Here is an 18,045-nt window from a genome sequence, read left to right as displayed (position 1 = left end):
GTACCTGGTCTGTACTTCTTCTCATCTCCCAAGGACTCTTCCAACTACTCACCTGACCAAGTATAGTCCAAATATCTGTGTGTTCTTGCCCCACCTATGTAACTGACGATGCATCTCAAGGTTTCACGCGTAGACAGCCAGGTATCCCAGAATGCATTTCATAGGCATCATCAAGAACAATACGGTTCTTATCCTAGATTGACTGTAGTCCGTCCAAAGTTTGTACTATCATCATCTTGTCAATGTCGCACAATCAAGTGCACAAGTCCAAAGATCTTTTTTGTTGAAATGCCAGTAAACAGACCTTCATTTGATGTTTAACACCCCAGTTGCTGCCAAAGAGAACAAAACTGACCTTGAAACCGAACCGAAATCATCCCCTTTGAAAACAATACGATGGAGAGAGCCGTCTGTCTAAACACTTAACATGCACCTCATAAACTGTGCAGTTTCCTGCACAAATACTCTCCGGTTATCCAATATTTGCTAATTGCACGGGCATCAACCATTAGCTTCCGCTCACTCGGTAAGAAGACCCTAGATCCCAGCTATGTCACCGAATAATTTTACAGCTTTTCATACAAATAGTTTCCTGGCTCTGTGTTGCCCTCAACAACAGCACCGCCTCATTTACTAGCCTATACAAATCATCCAAACACAATTAATGTTGCAAGAAAGAGAAGCAGCCCGTCCCGATGCCAAGATCACACATGTGAAAGTCTCCAGAGCCACTGAGGCATTGTACTTTAATTACGCATCCAACCCCGGCACAGCGGCAAGCCAGGCCTCCAGGTCCCTTTATGTCCTCTGAGATGCCTCGGCGGAGGCCAGACAGACTCTTTGTGGCCCTGTCCTTTCACTGCCTTTGTCTTTCCACCCTCGTAGGTCCCACGGGTGAGGCCGCAGTGGTGTCCCATGTGTTATTATTGGCCAATGACAAAGTAGCTGCCACGGTTCTCATGAATTATGCAGGATGAAAGGGAAGTAACTCCACCCTCAGTTATGTAAATTTAACTTCGAGGAGACGGAGAGGGGGGAGTTCTGATACAATTCCCATTTTTCTGTGATTTTTCTTTTCAGCGATGTGCTCGTGGGGGGAGCCATGATCTACTGGCATACATGGAAACTTTGTCCAGGGGAAGCATTTCTTTATCAGTGGACATTTTAATACTTATTTTACAGCAGATGAAGCAGTTGTGAAAGTGCTCACCATTATTGGGTATTTAACATTTAACGAAAATGCACAACATAAGTGGTTTCCATGACCAGTTACAATCACAATGACTGATTAGGCCAAGAAATAGGTATTAAACCCAAAGCACCAAAAAATATATATATTGCAACATACGCAAGTACAAACACACTTTGTAAATGTATAGGACTGCTAACTACTACTGCTGATGCTAATTTGCCTCTGAATGTATCCTCATCACTGGCTCGGTGTGAGTAAGCCATTCAGCCATGCATAAAACAAAGTCTGCCTATAAATAACCCAGTCTGGGCCAGGCCAAGCTGGGCGCTGAGCGTAAGTACGGTTCATAACCCCTCTACACATGGCAGCTCTGTTGTATGTCATTATGTCATGACTGATTGAAAACACTGAGCTATTGATGTGTCTCTATTAGCAGTGATACTGGTTCTAGTATGACTTCTAGCAGCAAATGCACTAACAGGCTCCTCTTTCAGTCCCAATCTAGTTTGGACCAAAGTCCCCGAGTAAACAGATCCTTAGAAGGTGGACTTCCACTGCCTCTGATGACATTAAAATGCTCTGTCCTCTTTTAAATTGTCCACTTGACCTGCATGCGCAACTCGTACAGCAGAAGGACAATTGGCTCCTGGAGTATGGAGTGCCTTTTTTCCAGGAAACACGCATAATCAAGCCTCTCCATTAGATTTGTAGGACATCACAGTAGTGACATCCAGACCTAAATCACCTAATTTGCATTATACAAGAGCATTGCATGACCCATTTGAAAGCAATACACTATAGCCTGTGTGTGTGTGTTTTGCAGGTACAATATGATACTCCTACTGCAGGTCTGCAGACTCAGTAGGTGAGCGTCTAACTCGCTGTGTGCTGTCACCAAGCCAGACTCCCAGATTCTCTGTTATGAAGGCGAATATTAATCTGGTCCTGACTCAGGCTGTCCTGTTATTGAAGCAGATGGTATCTGACAAACAAGGGCCATGTGGCCACAGCTTTCTATCTATCTATCTATCTATCTATCTATCTATCTATCTATCTATCTATCTATCTATAAGAGACAAGACTAAGAAGTATGCAAACTGCTTGAGTTCTCAATAAAACAACATTGTAATCAAACTAATTGTTGTTTAACACTGTGGCTATTCTATCCTCTAACTGCCATGTTTTAATCTCATCTATAGATGCCACATTGAGGGGCTCTGATTTACTGCTAAGCAATATTGTGTAATAGTGACAGCTGACAGGTGCCGCTATATGTCACTTAAACTATTGAATGCAGTAAATGGTTCAGAGAAAGTAGTCTTTTGTTGTTGTTGTTGTTATTTTAACTCAAAGTATACGTTCATTTTAAAAGCTACACCACAAACTTGGCCCAATGGAATGGCACCAAACTCCATTCAGTTGTTCTACGGTTTAAGAGAATCTTCGCTAACTATCAACTACTGCTGTGATAAAGCAACAATTATAGGCTAATTATAGTGGACATAGAGGACGTTTTCCGTCTGCACACATTCCGCACCCAAGCATGCCTAAATTTTCAATGAATGCAGTTCTATGACGTTTAATTTGAACTGTTTTCTGCCACTATACCACGCAGTGGACATCGGTAAAGAGGGGTGAACAAGATTTTAAAAAGTTGAAAAATTCTTGAAGGCCTTTGTTAATTTATGGATTTCATTGTGCCGAATGTTACATTCGGTCGTGTTTATTAACATCTGGTTTGGCTTTGTTGCGGAAACGATGTCGTTATAGCTGAAAAGCGGCGAATCTTTAAAGCGGCGTAAACCTCCCGAAGTCTGGTCGCGCTCTCTGCGCCGGTGGCTAAGTTGTAGTTCGGCGTCGGAGCGAGGAACAGACGCAGAGGGCTGTCGCTTACCTGTGACATTTGCGGTCGGAGGTTGATCTCCTTCAGGTTGATGGACTGGGGTCTGAGGTTGTTGAGCAGATGGCACAGGAGGACCCCATCCCGGAGGGTTTGAGCCAAGTCGAATACCTGAGCAGACTCCCATGTCACCCGGTGGCTAGCGGGGAGCACCTTGCAGTTTATCAACCACAGCGCGCACTGCCTCCAGTACTCCATCATTATTATTCTGCCGCTGGGGAGAGATAACGGGATGTTTGAAAAAAAAAATGAAAAGTGCAGTCGGTTCGGTGGTGCCCTTCGCCTTAAATCGTATCCATGCCTGTGAAACCCGATGGAAATAGAAAGTGCTCCGAGGTGGAGATGCAGACGGCCGCTCCAAGGATGACAGTCCGGTGAACTGACAGAGGCTGTGGATGGAGCGCACCCTGCACTCTTCCTCTCTCTCTCTCTCTCTCTCTCTCTCTCTCATCTCTCTCAGCGTCTCTCTTCCCTCCCCCTCACCCAGTTCTTTACCTCTTCCGCTTGTCACCCCAGGCGCGCAGCGTTCACTGTATAAAACTACAACGCATCCTACAAACACAGACTTCAGTTGCATTATTTTAACCATCGTGTTGCCAATGCAAATATCTCCACGTGCGCAGCGGGTTTAGTGACAGCGGTGGTCGGTTAATTAAACAGAGTGTGACTCTTTGAGATACGCTTTGACTTTTACACATCACAGGGCCGTGTGAGGTAGAGGTTGTAAATGCGCAAAAGACAGTCGGTAACAGCAGCAGGGGGTTTCATGTGATATACACGCAAAAGGACGGTCCTAGTCTGAGGGCTCAGAGTTCAGAGTGTTGGGGGGACAGGGAGTTCAGCTTCCTGAAGCTGGTGGAGCGGGAACAGAGGCTCTGTTCCCTCCTACCAGAGAGGGCAGGAGGCAGAACAGACTGAGTGCTGGCACCGTTAGCAATCGTGGTGGCTTTGTGAGTGAGGCGCTTGATGCAGGTGTCCAGGGGAGGGAAGGGAGTGGGGCACCAATGATGTTTCCACCAATGATCAATATAAGGAAGGTGGTCATAATGTTAGGCCTGATTGATGCATGACCTCAACATACAGCAGGGATGCATGAAGTGATGTCTTTGCCAGGTATTTTTTGTAAAGACAAACCCAGTATTCCAAACTTAAACATATTAAGATTTTGTGGCGCTGCAGCTGACGTGTTGTGATTAAAGATGCAACTAAGCCTTCTTCAGTTTCACGTCAGTGTCAGTCGTCAGTTTTTCTTTAATTTTTTTTTTTATTATTTTAATCTCCCTCTTTATCTAATCAAGGCATTTCCAGTTTCGTATATTACCTGCATTGCTTCCTCTGTTTTTATGGAAGTTGAACTACTTCTGGTTTTTATACTTCCATGCCGGATTGGCATCAACCGATTTCAAGTGAAATTTGGTGTTTTGTTTACCACGAAGAAGTTAGTTGGAGAAGTTATATTATAGTTATAATATAATAATAATAATATAGTAATAGAATGTGTTACCTAGAAAGTAGAATATCTAATCTTCCGTTTCAAATTACAGTTTTTTGGTGCGAATCCTAGCATAAGACCTAGTGAAAATATTTAGGAGTTAAATGGCTGGAATACTAATAAACCCCTGGTATCAGTACTACTCGGAGTTCTGCCTGTGTTACAAATTACCCAGTGGGGGGATACTACAGGGATCAATTTTAGGGGCTTTTTTTTTTTTTTTTTTGCTGTATACACTGTGTATGTAACCCCTCTGTAATGTTTTCATGGGACACACTATGTCTTTCCATAGTTACAGCAATCACGTGGGTTTATCTGTCAGGGTCTCCTGATCACACTGGACCAACTGATGTCACAAAACATTTTACAGCCCAGCCTGGATAAAACTGAAACTTTAGTTATGCAATGACCTAATGCTTAGAGAGAAAACTGATACCATAACTGAACTCCCTTGGACTACACCCAAGTAAACAAGAAAAAAAAACTGTTGGTGTGGTCAGTGACTCAGATCTGAACTTTTTGGGTTCATGTGGGATTTGTCTCCTGCCAGCAGCCTGAATTCATCCCTGAAGTACAATGATTTCCCTCCCTCTCTTAATCACACCAAGAAACTTATGCATGTTTATATATCCAGCTGGCTGGACTGATACAATGCTCTACCCAAAGCACTGTACTTGATTCAGAACTTTGTGGCGCAAGAGCTGACTAGAACCAGTCTATTGTGAGTCCACAAATTGAACCTCAAGCGTTTGAGGCGGTATGGCCCCTCAGGACTGTTAAATGTAATTTAACTCTAATATAACTATTCCTGAAAAGTACAAAACATTACATGATTGGCATGAGTGAGCCAATATATGGGCCAACTGTAGCTGGGTTTATCTTTTATAGCTTCTCTGTGCATAAAATGAGGAGGCTGAATGCTGACTGCTCTGGTTAGACTTAAAGGTATCAAATTAAATGATTTAAATGGCTCAGTAATGGAAAGGGAAAGGATGTGGGGTATTAGAGAAAGTGCAAGCTGCCTTTTCATCTGTGCCACATGCTGGATGATTATGTGGTCGTCTTACGCTGTGGTTTGTACCTATAGGGACAAAAAGACTGACTGAGACAATCTGTCCATGAATGAGTGATATAGAAATCTTTCATTTGTCACTGTCAAGTTGCAGTTAATCTGCAGCTCATAAACTGGAGCTCCAAAGTTAAAGCAGAAGACTCAGAGCAGTGAGCAACTCCAGGTGTGGATGTGAAGCAGCTGAGAGCGCCTGCAACACAAATGAGACGAACGGACGACTAATAATAAGCTGCATAAAGACTGCATAGGAAGACAGAGTTCTGAAAGTAAAAGTTAATAGTAAGAAGAATAAATTGCCGCAGACACACATGATAAAAACATTCCACGTACTGTCCGCACTACGTGACAAAAGCAGGAATGCACAAGAAATCCAGTATGTGAAAACTAATACGGCCTCTAAGAGGAAAGTGCTGGTAATCACATTAACTGTGATATATGAAGGGTGCTATTCCAGTATGTGGGGAAATGACGGGAGATAGAGAGATGAACCAACACCTTCCAGATGGATTTAATTTCCATAAGATACTCCGGCACCAGCCTTGATGGAAAAAAAGCCTCTCTGTAAAGAGTGTGTGCTGATGAATACTGCTCAATGCATTTACATAAAAAGACTGAAGACACAGGCCTGTGCAATCAACACTGCCAGGATTAGTCTCCAGCATTTTGCAGTTCTAAACGCTTCTGTGAGCCCGAATTCCTCGCTCTCTCTCCTTCTGCATCTCAAATCTTCATTTCTTCCCTTCATATTTGTGCAGATGATTTGGATGCGTGTCAGAATGGCGATGCCTACTCTTCTGCTGACCCACATTGTATTCGGATGGAGACTGGTGAAAATTTGAGGCACGGCAGACTGTGTGGTTCGGTTTTGAGCATCCGGTGTTTGTATTTATTTTTATTTCTAGCCATGGCGAGGTGACCCAACGCTGGCGTATCTCTCTGCACTCTTCTCCTGTTTCAACTTTCTCTCCCAAACAGGACAGCAGCGCAGCCTGACAATTATCAGATATCCCTGGAATAGTCCTGAGTCATAGCAGATGCTGCGCAGTGGATATTCATTCTTTATTACCCTCCCATTTCCTTTTCACAGGAACAAACCTTTAGCAGAACTGAGCTCATATGGAGAGACCCACCTGCCTGAGGCCAGCTGGGTGGAGACAGCGGTTTTAATGCTATGGCTGATTGACTGTGAAAATGGAAACAACTAAAATTTTAGAAACTGTTGCGTAATACCCAGAGATCCAAACAGTCTGTGATGTTTTTCCAGCACCATTGCGTCATAGCATGATGTTACTCTCACTGCACACATTTGACTCTTTGGTTGGTTATTGCACCTGGACTTGAATGGTAATGATTAACCACGTGAGCGTCCAAGTAACAGCATGATGATGTCTGGACACATATGGCAGACGGGATATGACTGCCAGTTTTTTTCTTTCTTTCTTTCTTTTTTTCACTGTCACAGCACATAATTAAAATCAACAATCGAATACAAACTGAAATGTTCGCTGAGTCTTTGGAGATAAGCAAAAATAAAAGAAGTACACATCACATGAAGCCCTTACATTTTATACAAAGCTTATCAGCGCCTTTGAGCAAAAGATCTGTGTATGTTTTGGTCCTACTTGTATGTATGTGTGATCAAAGGGCTTTATTAGCTTCAAATATGGACGTGTTCTGCTTTTATCTCACAGTGAAACCAGGGCTATTTGAAAGTTACAACAAACACCAGGTCAAACTTTCCTGACTTCATAGTTAAGGTTTAACAAACATTTTGAAATTTTGAATGGAGTTATTAATTGACTGTGATGTGAGCCATGGAATAATAATAACACACATACATAGAAGGAAATAACATGAACTGAAAATTAAATACTAAAGGAATAACTCACTGATCAACCTTTCATTTTCAACATAATGGTGCAAATCAACAGCACTGTAAAACAATGGAATGTATTGAGAGAGTGTACATCAATGGCAGGGGCTTCATTTATCCTGATTACTAGTCTTGGCCGCTGACGTCTCTGAGCCGTGAAGGTGTTTTGGGGTCTAAAGGGTGACTTCCTCTCCTGCAATATTCTCCCACATGCAAGCCAATGCTGACATGTGTTCTAACTCTACGATGTCTTGGTGTTGCTCCAGAAACGTCAACTTCTCCAACTGTGTCAATGCAGTGTTTCACAGATCATTTTAATGCATTTTAAGATTTTTGCACGTCCTTTTGCCCAGTAAAAAAAGATAACATCAAAAAATAAAAAAAAGAGAAAAGAGAGAGAGAACATCAAACAACAACTTGCACAAAAGGCCAAGACAACAGATATACTGCATCTGCACCTGATTTTGATGAAATGACTCTCCATACCAGCAGGTGGCAGTATTATATTTTTGTCAGCTTGAAATAACAAATCAAAACCACAAAATGCCAACACGTACTGTATGGCTTGAAATGACATGTTTTTTTCCTATTGTTACCAGGCTGGCTTTCTTTTTTGATAATGATGTTTTTGTTGTGTTTGCGTAGCCTTTCTCAGAGGGGGACTGGAAGGGGACCCCGTAACAACCGTAATGCCTCTGCGCTAGCATTTAGTTCATAGCACTACTGTGGTGTGCAGTTGTCTCATATCTGCCTCACATACAAAAAGCAAAACCATACAATAAATAAATAAATAAAACGACAAAAAGCAGCTAAAGCATGAAAGTGTTCACGCTCAGGCACTTTGCCCATAGATGTTCATCACGCTTCGTGGCTACTTTGCAAGTTTTGGCATTAAGTAACATAGTGGCAGACCCTGCACTCCCCACAGTCCTGCCAGCTGATCCATGCCCCCAAGCCCCCCTCCAGCCCCACCCCATTGCCACGCCATCCATGCCCCACCGATTGCATCTTGCAATTCTGCCAGGCAGTAATTTCAAGAGCTTCACCCTCCTCATTGTGTCACTTTATCCGGTGACAGCGGCTGATCTATCTGTGCAGCTCTTTCATCCCCTCTTTGAAGGGCATGTTATCTCCTTGCCGGAGAAATCCGAAGCTCTCCATAATCTTGGAGAATTGCCTCACTAAGATTTATTCGCCAAGTGTACCTGTGAATTAATATATTTACATAAATTTAAATGTATTTTTCATTAAACGACCCTCATTCAAATCTTGGCTTCGCAAGAGCGAATTTAATATTTTCGGTCCTTTAATGCGTCTCATAACACTTCCACCTACGTATATGAAATTCCAGTAATGAGTGCAGTTAACCTCTCAGTTTTAATGTAATCTGAGGGTAACACCGAAGGTGGCCATTACAGTTTTGTTCATTGTTTCCTAACAACTATTGATTCCCTGACCCCTACCCTTAGCACTCTATTTGGCTTTTTTAGGAGGCCATGAGAGAAATCGATGTCCTGGGATACCCATGAGAGGCCTGGGATAAGTGGAGACCGGCCAGGCCTTGCAGGGTTTCGTCACAGTTGCAGCAGTGGAGGGGGATCAGCTGGGGAACTGTCAGGATGGAGGCAATGGAGTGGAAGATACACAGAGACAGAGCATGACAAATCAAAATGACAAAGAGAGTCTATGAAAGCCTTTTTCATCATATCGTAATTTGCCCTCTGGTGATGATGAAGCAGAGTTCATAAAAAGTGCAAATGAAACCAATAAATGAAGCGTCCGTCCCTTTGGCCTTTTTGGAGGGGTTTCATTGAAGCTGCTTTGAGTTTAAACACATGGGGTTACATGCAGGAACGGCATTTGGGACAGGAGACCCAAGCCCGTTGTGTTAGCTTAATTTTGAAGTTCGATTGTGAGTGTAATATCTTCACAAATACTGGACAGACTGTAATTCATAGAAGCATCCATGCTCCCCTTAGGATAAACTCTTATATCTTTGGCAGTCCTAATCATCAAATATTGTAAAGTGGGTAAAATTAGCCCAAAATGGCTACGTTACTAATCTAGTCCTAGGTTTGGCTTCCATTCGTTGCACTGTAATGTTTCTTGGGTTGCGATTAGTGTGTGCTTATCTCTGGGCTCGTGGTTCCCTCCCCTCGTCAGGAAAGTAACACTTAGGCACTTCAAGTGGTAATGCAGTAGGGGAAGATTAAGGTAAGGATGAACACGTCTGTATTTGTCATTAACATGAAATCTAATTTGTTTTTCTGCAAAGTATCGGATTGTTCTAAAAGCTTCTGAGTTTTTAAATGACGGGCTGACACGCACATTAATATTCTGATCATATTTCAAAAGAAATACAACAAAACCTTCTGTCTATGGGTTGAAAGTCTTAAATACATACAGGAGGAACAACTGTCTGATCTATGTAGCACATGTTATGCATCAAGTACGCTGTGTTGTATAAGTTAACATGCTAACTTCCTTTTCCTATCAAAATAAATGGTAGGAAAGTGCACGAAGACAAGTTTGGTCCCACAATGATACAGATATGGCTGTATTTGGATTATGTACATGATCCATTCATCACAGAAAAAAAAACACTGAATTAATACTCAGCATGAAAATGTATTTTAGCCACCGGATACATTAGAACACGTCCAACGACAACACTTAGCAAGGTTTCCATATCCTTTAATGAAAATTACAGCCTGTTCCAGCCTGTTGTTTTCCAGAAACAACCTTAATGATTATGTCCCAATATAATATGAAACCCTCGCAATGTCTCTCATTTGCCCGTAATGAAAGCAGATGGCTCTGAGTGTGGCGGACAGAGCCGTTGGGGCCATTATTGGGGCGGCAGTGGCAGATGCAGCAGGTAAGATAAACTGAATGTGACACAGATAAAGGAACTGAGTTAATTTATAACAGGGTTTTGCGTGTTGTTAACTGAATCCTCTTCCTTTTACTTCCCATATCCCCTAATATATTAATAATTCACAGGCCTTTTGCACAATTCAACACTTTCAGAGGCCTTTTATGTAGTTTTTTTTATGCTATTTGTGATTCAGTTTATTCAAAAGCATTGTGTTACTCAGGATGACACTTCAAACCATGTGTCATCCTTTTCTGTTGCACAGGGGTGTTATCAGTGCAATTCTCCATGTACATGCTGATAAGGCGCAGGAGCACTGCCTTCATTTCTATACGTCATATAGTGTTATGACAGTTGTGTTTCTGCAGCAGCTGCACTGATAATAATAATAATAATAATAGGTAGTGATGCATAATAGGTCTGGATTATTTATTTGTCATGAACAGACTGCATACACAGCAGATAAAACGCACTGGAAAAACAAACGAAACATGTATGTGTGCGCCACCTATACAGCTCAGCCTATGCACTGGATCTACAACCAAGACAGACTGAAAGAAGTTCTCTCTGATCTGGAGCCCTGTCCAGAGTTTCGGCCTCAGTCAGCGAATCCTTTCTACCGCAGGACAACTGGCGAGCAGACCTGCTATGGAGACCAGGCGTACGTCCTGCTGGAGTCACTGAGTCAGTGCGGAGGTACTGAAATTCACCCAGACAGGCAGCAACTATGTGTCATGCGCAGGCTCTGTATTTTCAGAGTACATGTCCCAGTAGCAAAGCATAATTCTCAGTACGCTATTATTGGTAGCCATCTTTCCAAATATATTTCCCCAGAAATTCCGCCTTGTTTCAATGTCTCCTCCAGCAAGTCAACAATTCAAGATGTGCTCTTTGTCTGACTCAAGTAAACTAATGGAGAGGACGGTAACGTTTCTGTTAAACAGGAAGTAACAGCAAGGGAGTGGTTAGCTTAGCATGAAGCCAACAAGAAACTGTGTAACATTTGTAATGTGCAAATTAATATTCACTACATGTTACATTTAATAGTGGTATTTACCTGGGGCTTAGTTCAGGTTTATTTGCATCTGTCCAAGCCGTCTTTTTCCTTTCCTCATGCAAATCTAACTCATCTCAAGTTAATAGTTCTGCAGCACATTTCCTCATACTATATACTGTGGCCGCTGCCGTTATAACAATTTATTCGTGAACGAGCTGCTGTAAAATCCTGGTCTATAACGAAATGTCTGTTTCCCTGGAACTGAGAACTTCTGTTGGAGTTGCAGCTAATAAAGGTTAAATCGTGACTGAAGTTACACAGCACCAGAGAAAAGGGAAATTAAGTCAAAGGCAAACACGAGGGAATGCATTTTGAAGCCAATCAAAATTTGATCGCAGCTTATTAACAGGCAACTGTGTGGAGCCCCGGGCCAGTAGGAGGTCAAAACCACAGAAGTGGCAATGTGTTAAATTTTCAATTAACAGAAGGAGACCAACTCTGCACACTCAATCCTGCACATGCCGCGTGCTTGACTCTTTAAATAGTTAAGTGTGACAGTGGCACGCAGTTCAATATGTAAAGAAGAAAATAAGTTGTCTCTCTGGTAATGAAAGAGAAAGAGGAGAAAAGAAAGCAAGATGGTGGTGGTGAATGAATCAGATAAAGATGACTAATAATGACACTGAATATATAGTAGCCAAACGAATGCTGTCTAGCCTTAATGCTAATGGGGAAGAGACATTTGAATAAAATAACTTCCACTAGCATCACATTATTGGGTTAGTTCATTTTTTGATGAATAATATTAGTTAGTGTGTCCAGCTCTATTGTTTGCTTAAAGCCCCAAAACTCTAAATCGCTTCTGATTGCTGCCACACCACGTAGTTGCATTTCTAGAGCCTGGTCTCTGGTGTAGATCGGACACCAAAGCATAAACCTAGCTTGAATCTCAGCATGAAAATGGCTAAGCCTTTATTATTCAAATGAATAGATAAGGTCCAAAGGAAGCCCAATCAGTCTGTGTGCAGTCATTAAAGCAGAAGTCCCGCCTTGGCTTGACTGTTATCTAACGACGACAGTGTGTCATGTTTTGGCAGATGTCGATGTGAAAGATTTGACCAAGCGCATCTACGAGTTCTTCGGACCAGGAACAGTCTACGATCTGCCTCTCAACGATCCTTACAGGAAGAAAGGAGGTACTGTGTCAGCTGTTACATGGCTGACTGTGTGGCAGAGCATGTCATTATTGTGGTTTCCATATTTGTTGATCACCAGCTTAACAACCCCTGATATGATACGAGAGCCTCTGTTGCCTCCTGATAACGCTGGATATGGAGTTGTTTTTTTTCTACCTGCTGTTTTGCGGGGTTTCCCTCTCCATAAAAACGTTCCATACGTACAGACTTCCCTCTTCTTGGCTCGTATCAAGCACTTTGAATAGGTTCTGCTCTTTTTACTGTCAGGATGTCAAATAAATACAGTGTTACAGTAAATCCCTGCAACACCCCAGGTCACCTTTGGGTACAGTAAAGTGCAGATGGCTTAATGTCTTGGATCAGAGCCGTGTCATCAGGGGCAGTGATAGCCGACACGACCAAGAAAAGAGCTGTTACAAGAAAGAGCCCATGGAAATATCTTTTTCTCTTCTTACTTTAGCTCCGCAATGTTCACATTCCCCTAAAAAAAAAAAACAAAAAAAAACAGCTGTTTGTTGAATTTGCTAGGTCCCAAAGCTGTTCTCCCCATCGATGGTCCTTGGAGGAACGGGAGCCTGAAGGCTTTCATGAGAAATGTCGACGCTGGCAAAGAAGAAACAGGTAAGGGTCTCTGGTTACAACTGAATAAATACATCCCCAGGTCTATTTTTACAGGCTGTGAACGTCGTGCATGTGTGTGTGTTTTTGAGGCAGTGACGTGGACTGTCAAATGGATGGCGTCACTAAGCTAGCCCCGGTGGTGGCCATGTTCGCTGGGCAACCTGAGATGCTGGAGAAAGTGGAGAAAGCCATGCGGGTCACCCAGAATGACGACATGTGCGTGGCTGTGACGCTGGCTGCAGCGAGGTAAGATGCATTTGTGCGCGTGTCTAGAAAAAAAGGAAGGACATCCTGAAGCTCTGTCTGACTTTGTATGCATGTTTGCCATCCATCAGATTTTTGGAGCATTTCATCCTGAACGGTCCAGATCCGAACGCCCTGGATGCAGTTCTGGCTCAGCTGAATGACCCCAAGAGACAGAACCCTCAGGAGCTGGACAGGGCAGTCATTGGTAAGGTTTTAAAGCTTCATTCAAGGTTCCCAGATTTATTCTCGTGTAAAAACATTGTTGAACCCGTGGGACAACATGGACACAGCACCAGAAACGTAGTGACACAAAGACTGGAATAATTCTGCACCAGTTGTGGCGCCGGCAGTGAGAGCGAACGCAGAGTATCCCACATGCACATCCTCACCATTTCCCATATATGTCTGACATAAACCAGCAGCATAGCCCATCAGGAGACTCATCGACCTGGACAGTATACCACAGTGATTCATTAAGTCCCTCCAACAACTGCGCTTTGATGTCCTCCGCTGCTTCATCGGTTCCCCTTGAAACTGTCACAGCTGAAGGAGGAACTGGTGCCACCTTGTTAGCTGCAGCTTCTCCAAATGGTTCTCGGCAAACGTCCTTGATAGGCGAGTGGGGATCTACAGCCAGGCAGCTGGGGACCACCCAAACAAGATGGAACATTTTAATTAGTGAGCTTTGGAGTGGCTGACAAACAGCTGTTTTACACTTACAGAGAGCCAAGCTAGCTGTTTCCTCGTGCTTCAAACCCTTGTGCTAAGCTAAACAATGTTCCTCTTCTTCAGTATTAACTTCTTTAGAAACACATTTGGAATCATGTAACTCCTGGCAGCACAATGGAAATGAAACTCTGTTTCTTAAAATGTTAAAATAGCCTATAGGGCAAAAGATGAACAAAGAAGTTACTCTCACAAACGTAGCTTTGTTTCGACTAACACAGGTTTCGTGCAAACTAAATTAAACTTCTTTTTAAGGCGTCTGGATAATAATTTGGTCGAACGCCGTAGAAGATAAGAAACGAGGGAGGATGAAGTGAATAACAGGAAAGGTCATTCATGAAATCAAACCTTGGAAATTGGTCTTAGCCTTTAGGCAGGTCTTAGGAGGGTTCTCAACCATCCAAGTCATGGTATATCTAAAACAAAAAAAAAAAAAAAAAAAAGCCAGGGCACCTGGATCTTCAAGTTTCTTGAAGATGTTTTCCACTCATCCAAGATTCATCAGTTCTAAAAGACTGGTGGGGTGTTGCGGTTTGAATAGGAACATCTGTGGGTGTGGGGGTCCAGTCTAGTTCCCCTTCTTTCTTGTGTTTTTTTATTTTTTTTGGATATGTAAGAAATGAAAAATTGAAATGAAATGCGTAACGTGTGCTATGAAGTCAGAGCAGTCTTTGAACAATAAACATTTCTTTTATCTCTCTGCTGAAGCGCAAATCCACCAGGTGAAGGACAACCTAGCCAGACCGTCCCAACAGCTCATACCTGACATGTTCACAAACACATGAGGTAAGCCAGTGGGAAGCAGCATGCTTCGGCTCTGTTGACTTGGCATTGGCCGTATACCCTTCCTGTCAGTATATCCGTTAGGAGGTCCTCCAGCCTTTGATGTCCTCACTAATGGTCTCCCTCCTCCTTCCTTTTCATTTTCCCCTTCCCGCTGAGTTGACTGTCTCCACTTTTACAAGGCTCTGAGGTTAAGATACTTAATGTACATGTGAAGGGCTCTGCTTCCAGGTCCTGCTATTTTACAAGAAAGACAAATTATGGCGTTTTTATATGGTGATAATAACATAATAACATATCTGCTGCTGTCATGCTGAATCTGGCTTCGTGTCCAGCTTTGCCCGGTGCGTTCCAGGGAGCGCTCCATGGAGTCCTGACGCTGAACCAGATGGATGAGGCGGTCAGGGACACCATGCGCCGCGGGGGATGCACCGCCAGCCGATCCTCCTTTATAGGAGCCTGTTTTGGGGCGCAGGTACTGTAGGAATGCGGCTGTCAGGCGCATTAAACATCCATTAGTCACTGATGAAAATCAATCAGAGCACGAGAAAGCTTTACGCTCCGGATTGATTGCTGGAATGTTTTTATGGATAGCTCTTAGAAAATCTCAGGAACTCACACATCTGTGACACCACTTGAGTGAGAAGATGCTCCACTGCTGGTTTTTGTTTTTTTTGTTTTTTTGCCACATGCACGGTTTTAAATGGGATATCATAAATATATAAACGGTCTGTTTGTTTTTTTTGTTTTTTTTCTGAATGAATGAGGCAGCCCCTGTTGAGTGTAGGCGATTTTTAATGTGAGTCAGGACACAATGCAATGCACCCTGGGGGCGTTCACACCCGTCACATGTGTGGTGGGAGATCCAGATTGGATCTTAATGCAGAGTCTGAACAGTCCAACTATTTTTACACGTTTCTCATTCAGGGGTTTGCTCTTTTCTATTTATTTATTAATTTACTGCCCCTGAATTTATCTATTTGTTAACTGGTATCAAACTGTTAACTGTAAAATCTGAAGCAAAACTCACTGACCTAAAAACTGTCTCTATCAGCCTAAGAACAACAAGCAAAAACATAATTTTTCATATTATCTGTAGACCGTCTTTAATGTGTTCGACAGCAGAGGGCTTTGCACTTCCTTTATGCTTTCAGCTGACATCTTGATGTGTTTTCAGACCGGCCTCCAGGGGATCCCAGAGTCTTGGAGGAAGAGGACACTCAGATACCCGGTGCTGCTGGAACTCGCTGAAAAAGTGGTCAAAAAAAGCCAGCAGTCATAGTTCAGCTTTAATTCGTCCTAAAATCCATCAGTTTTGTTGCTAATTTAGCATTTACTGAGTTGGATTGCATTTCAGAGATATTCTAAAAGAGCTACAGGTGTACTTTGACGCAGCTATATATGACGGTTTCTTTCTAAAGTCTTGTCAGGAATGAAACTTGAATCCATTTGCTCTGTCAAAGCTGCATCGTGTAAGAAACACTTGTGGAACGAATTCTCAAATAAAAGCCGTGATGTTAACAATGTCCCTGCATTGTTCTGTTATCTTCTTTACCGGGATTTCCTAATCTCAGGAAACCCGGCTGATGAGAAAGCAATTTGCCTAATGTCAGGTTTCGGCATGCTCCTGTCTTCCTACTCCTGCGAGTTCCTTCTGTTATCGAAAGAGCAGATACATGCAGATTTACTACTGGAACAACCAGAGACTGCAACCCATTCATCCCTCAGAGGAGCTGTTCTGCCTTCCTAAAAGTGCTGACTTCCATATTCGCGTGTTTAAAGCACCCGCCCCAACACTTCTGAAACCTAGCCAAGCACGAAGCATCGCCAAGGTCCTAATATCTTAGAAAAAGTATGCGGTTATATAAAAAAAAGCAGTGTGTAGGCTACTGTTGGAGCCCCTTAGCTGCCTTCGCATGATATATAGTGCAACAGTTCAATATTCAGACACTGAAACACGTCACTGTAAATCAATATCTGTTTATATTACTTGTTTGCTGGCAGTCTAATAAGAACTTTGTGTGATAGGGAAAACATCCAGTTGCGCAGCCTGAATGCAACACAGGAACAAATGTTTGGATGGATAAATCTGAGTGTAGAGGTGGTGGCTGACGGTGCGTTGGAAGCCTATGAAGGGGAAGTCATCTGATTTCTCCCTCTGCCTTACTTCCTCCCACACAGCAGGTAGCAGGCTCGCTCAGGCATAATTACATCCAGACCTGAAGGGCGTTTTTCTATTTTTTTCCCCCCAAAATCTGCCAAATTCTACTTCCCCAAGACCAGTTCTAAGAAAGAGGAGAGGGCCTGAAAAACATATTGTGTTGAGGATGGGGTCTATACACACACTCACACACAGACAAGAGGCATTTTCAGGATTGCAAACTCTGGAGTCCAGCCAGAGGGGGCAAATAAAATTAATTGCAGAATTTTACAGGGACAGATGAGCCCGTCTCTTCCTCATGGTGCTGAAAAAGTTGTTTCTAATGAGAATTGTAAGATTCTGGATGTTAAACAACTTAATGTTATGGAGAATAAATATCATAAAATGTCTCCACTCTGTAAAGTACTCAATTAAAAAAAAAAAAAAAAAAAAAGTTGCCAATAAACAGAAATCAAAAACTCCACAAAAGCAAAACGTGTGTTTATAAAAGAAATTTATGGTTGGCAGAAGTACAATAGTTTATATTTGTCTATGTATGCACACACATATACAAGGAATTTCACTCTCATAAGACATGGTCTTACTGTACTTGAATAGGAATAATATACTAATTGGTTAGAAAAGAGTTGATACATATTATTTAAACAATTGTAATACACAAGTTGAAGGCTTGTGTGTATGATTACAGTGAGAATTATTTGTATATTTGCATAAATTGTTGAATATGAGTAGAAGAAGCAGAAGAAAGACTTGTTTCTTAAACAAATACTATCTTAAAATGGCCGATTTGTTTTTCTCGCTCGTTTTTATAACGTCTTTATCCGCATTATATGCAATATGATTACGATATTTCCGTGTGACGTGAATGCAACAACGGAGAATTTGAGACAAAGAGAAGAACGCTGATCAAG

General features: G+C 42.4%; 2 protein-coding genes across 4 annotated transcripts in view; one reads left to right on the top strand and one right to left on the bottom strand.

Moving 5' to 3' along the window:
- LOC124995643 (guanine nucleotide exchange factor VAV3) overlaps nucleotides 1–3,495 on the bottom strand; it is an 84,496-nt gene extending 81,001 nt beyond the window's left edge. The window contains exon 1 of one of the 2 annotated variants that reach the window (XM_047568158.1): nucleotides 3,087–3,495. In XM_047568158.1, the coding sequence (XP_047424114.1) occupies nucleotides 3,087–3,293 (207 nt within the window). In that variant the 5' untranslated portion in view covers nucleotides 3,294–3,495. The remainder of the gene's footprint in view (nucleotides 1–3,086) is intronic. The other variant, XM_047568159.1, reaches the window with a different exon arrangement.
- Nucleotides 3,496–9,651: 6,156 nt separating this feature from the next.
- Nucleotides 9,652–16,501, top strand: LOC124995586 (crystallin J1C-like). 2 transcript variants are annotated; one of them, XM_047568077.1, is made up of 10 exons: nucleotides 9,652–9,743; nucleotides 10,341–10,407; nucleotides 10,921–11,100; nucleotides 12,499–12,597; nucleotides 13,126–13,218; nucleotides 13,308–13,464; nucleotides 13,554–13,669; nucleotides 14,899–14,976; nucleotides 15,309–15,448; nucleotides 16,151–16,501. In XM_047568077.1, the coding sequence occupies exons 2-10, from the start codon at nucleotides 10,341–10,343 to the stop codon at nucleotides 16,253–16,255; spliced, it is 1,035 nt and encodes a 344-aa protein (XP_047424033.1). In that variant the 5' UTR covers nucleotides 9,652–9,743; the 3' UTR covers nucleotides 16,256–16,501. The 2 variants fall into 2 exon arrangements, with proteins under 2 accessions (XP_047424033.1, XP_047424034.1); XM_047568078.1 differs by having other exon boundaries at nucleotides 9,700–9,743; nucleotides 10,338–10,407.
- The last annotated feature ends 1,544 nt before the right edge of the window (nucleotides 16,502–18,045 follow it).

Source organism: Mugil cephalus, chromosome 18 (genome assembly GCF_022458985.1).
Source record: "Mugil cephalus isolate CIBA_MC_2020 chromosome 18, CIBA_Mcephalus_1.1, whole genome shotgun sequence".
Taxonomy (NCBI): Eukaryota; Metazoa; Chordata; class Actinopteri; order Mugiliformes; family Mugilidae; genus Mugil; species Mugil cephalus.
The sequence above is the reverse complement of the archived record's forward strand: the minus strand, read 5'-3'. Positions and strand labels throughout refer to the sequence as shown.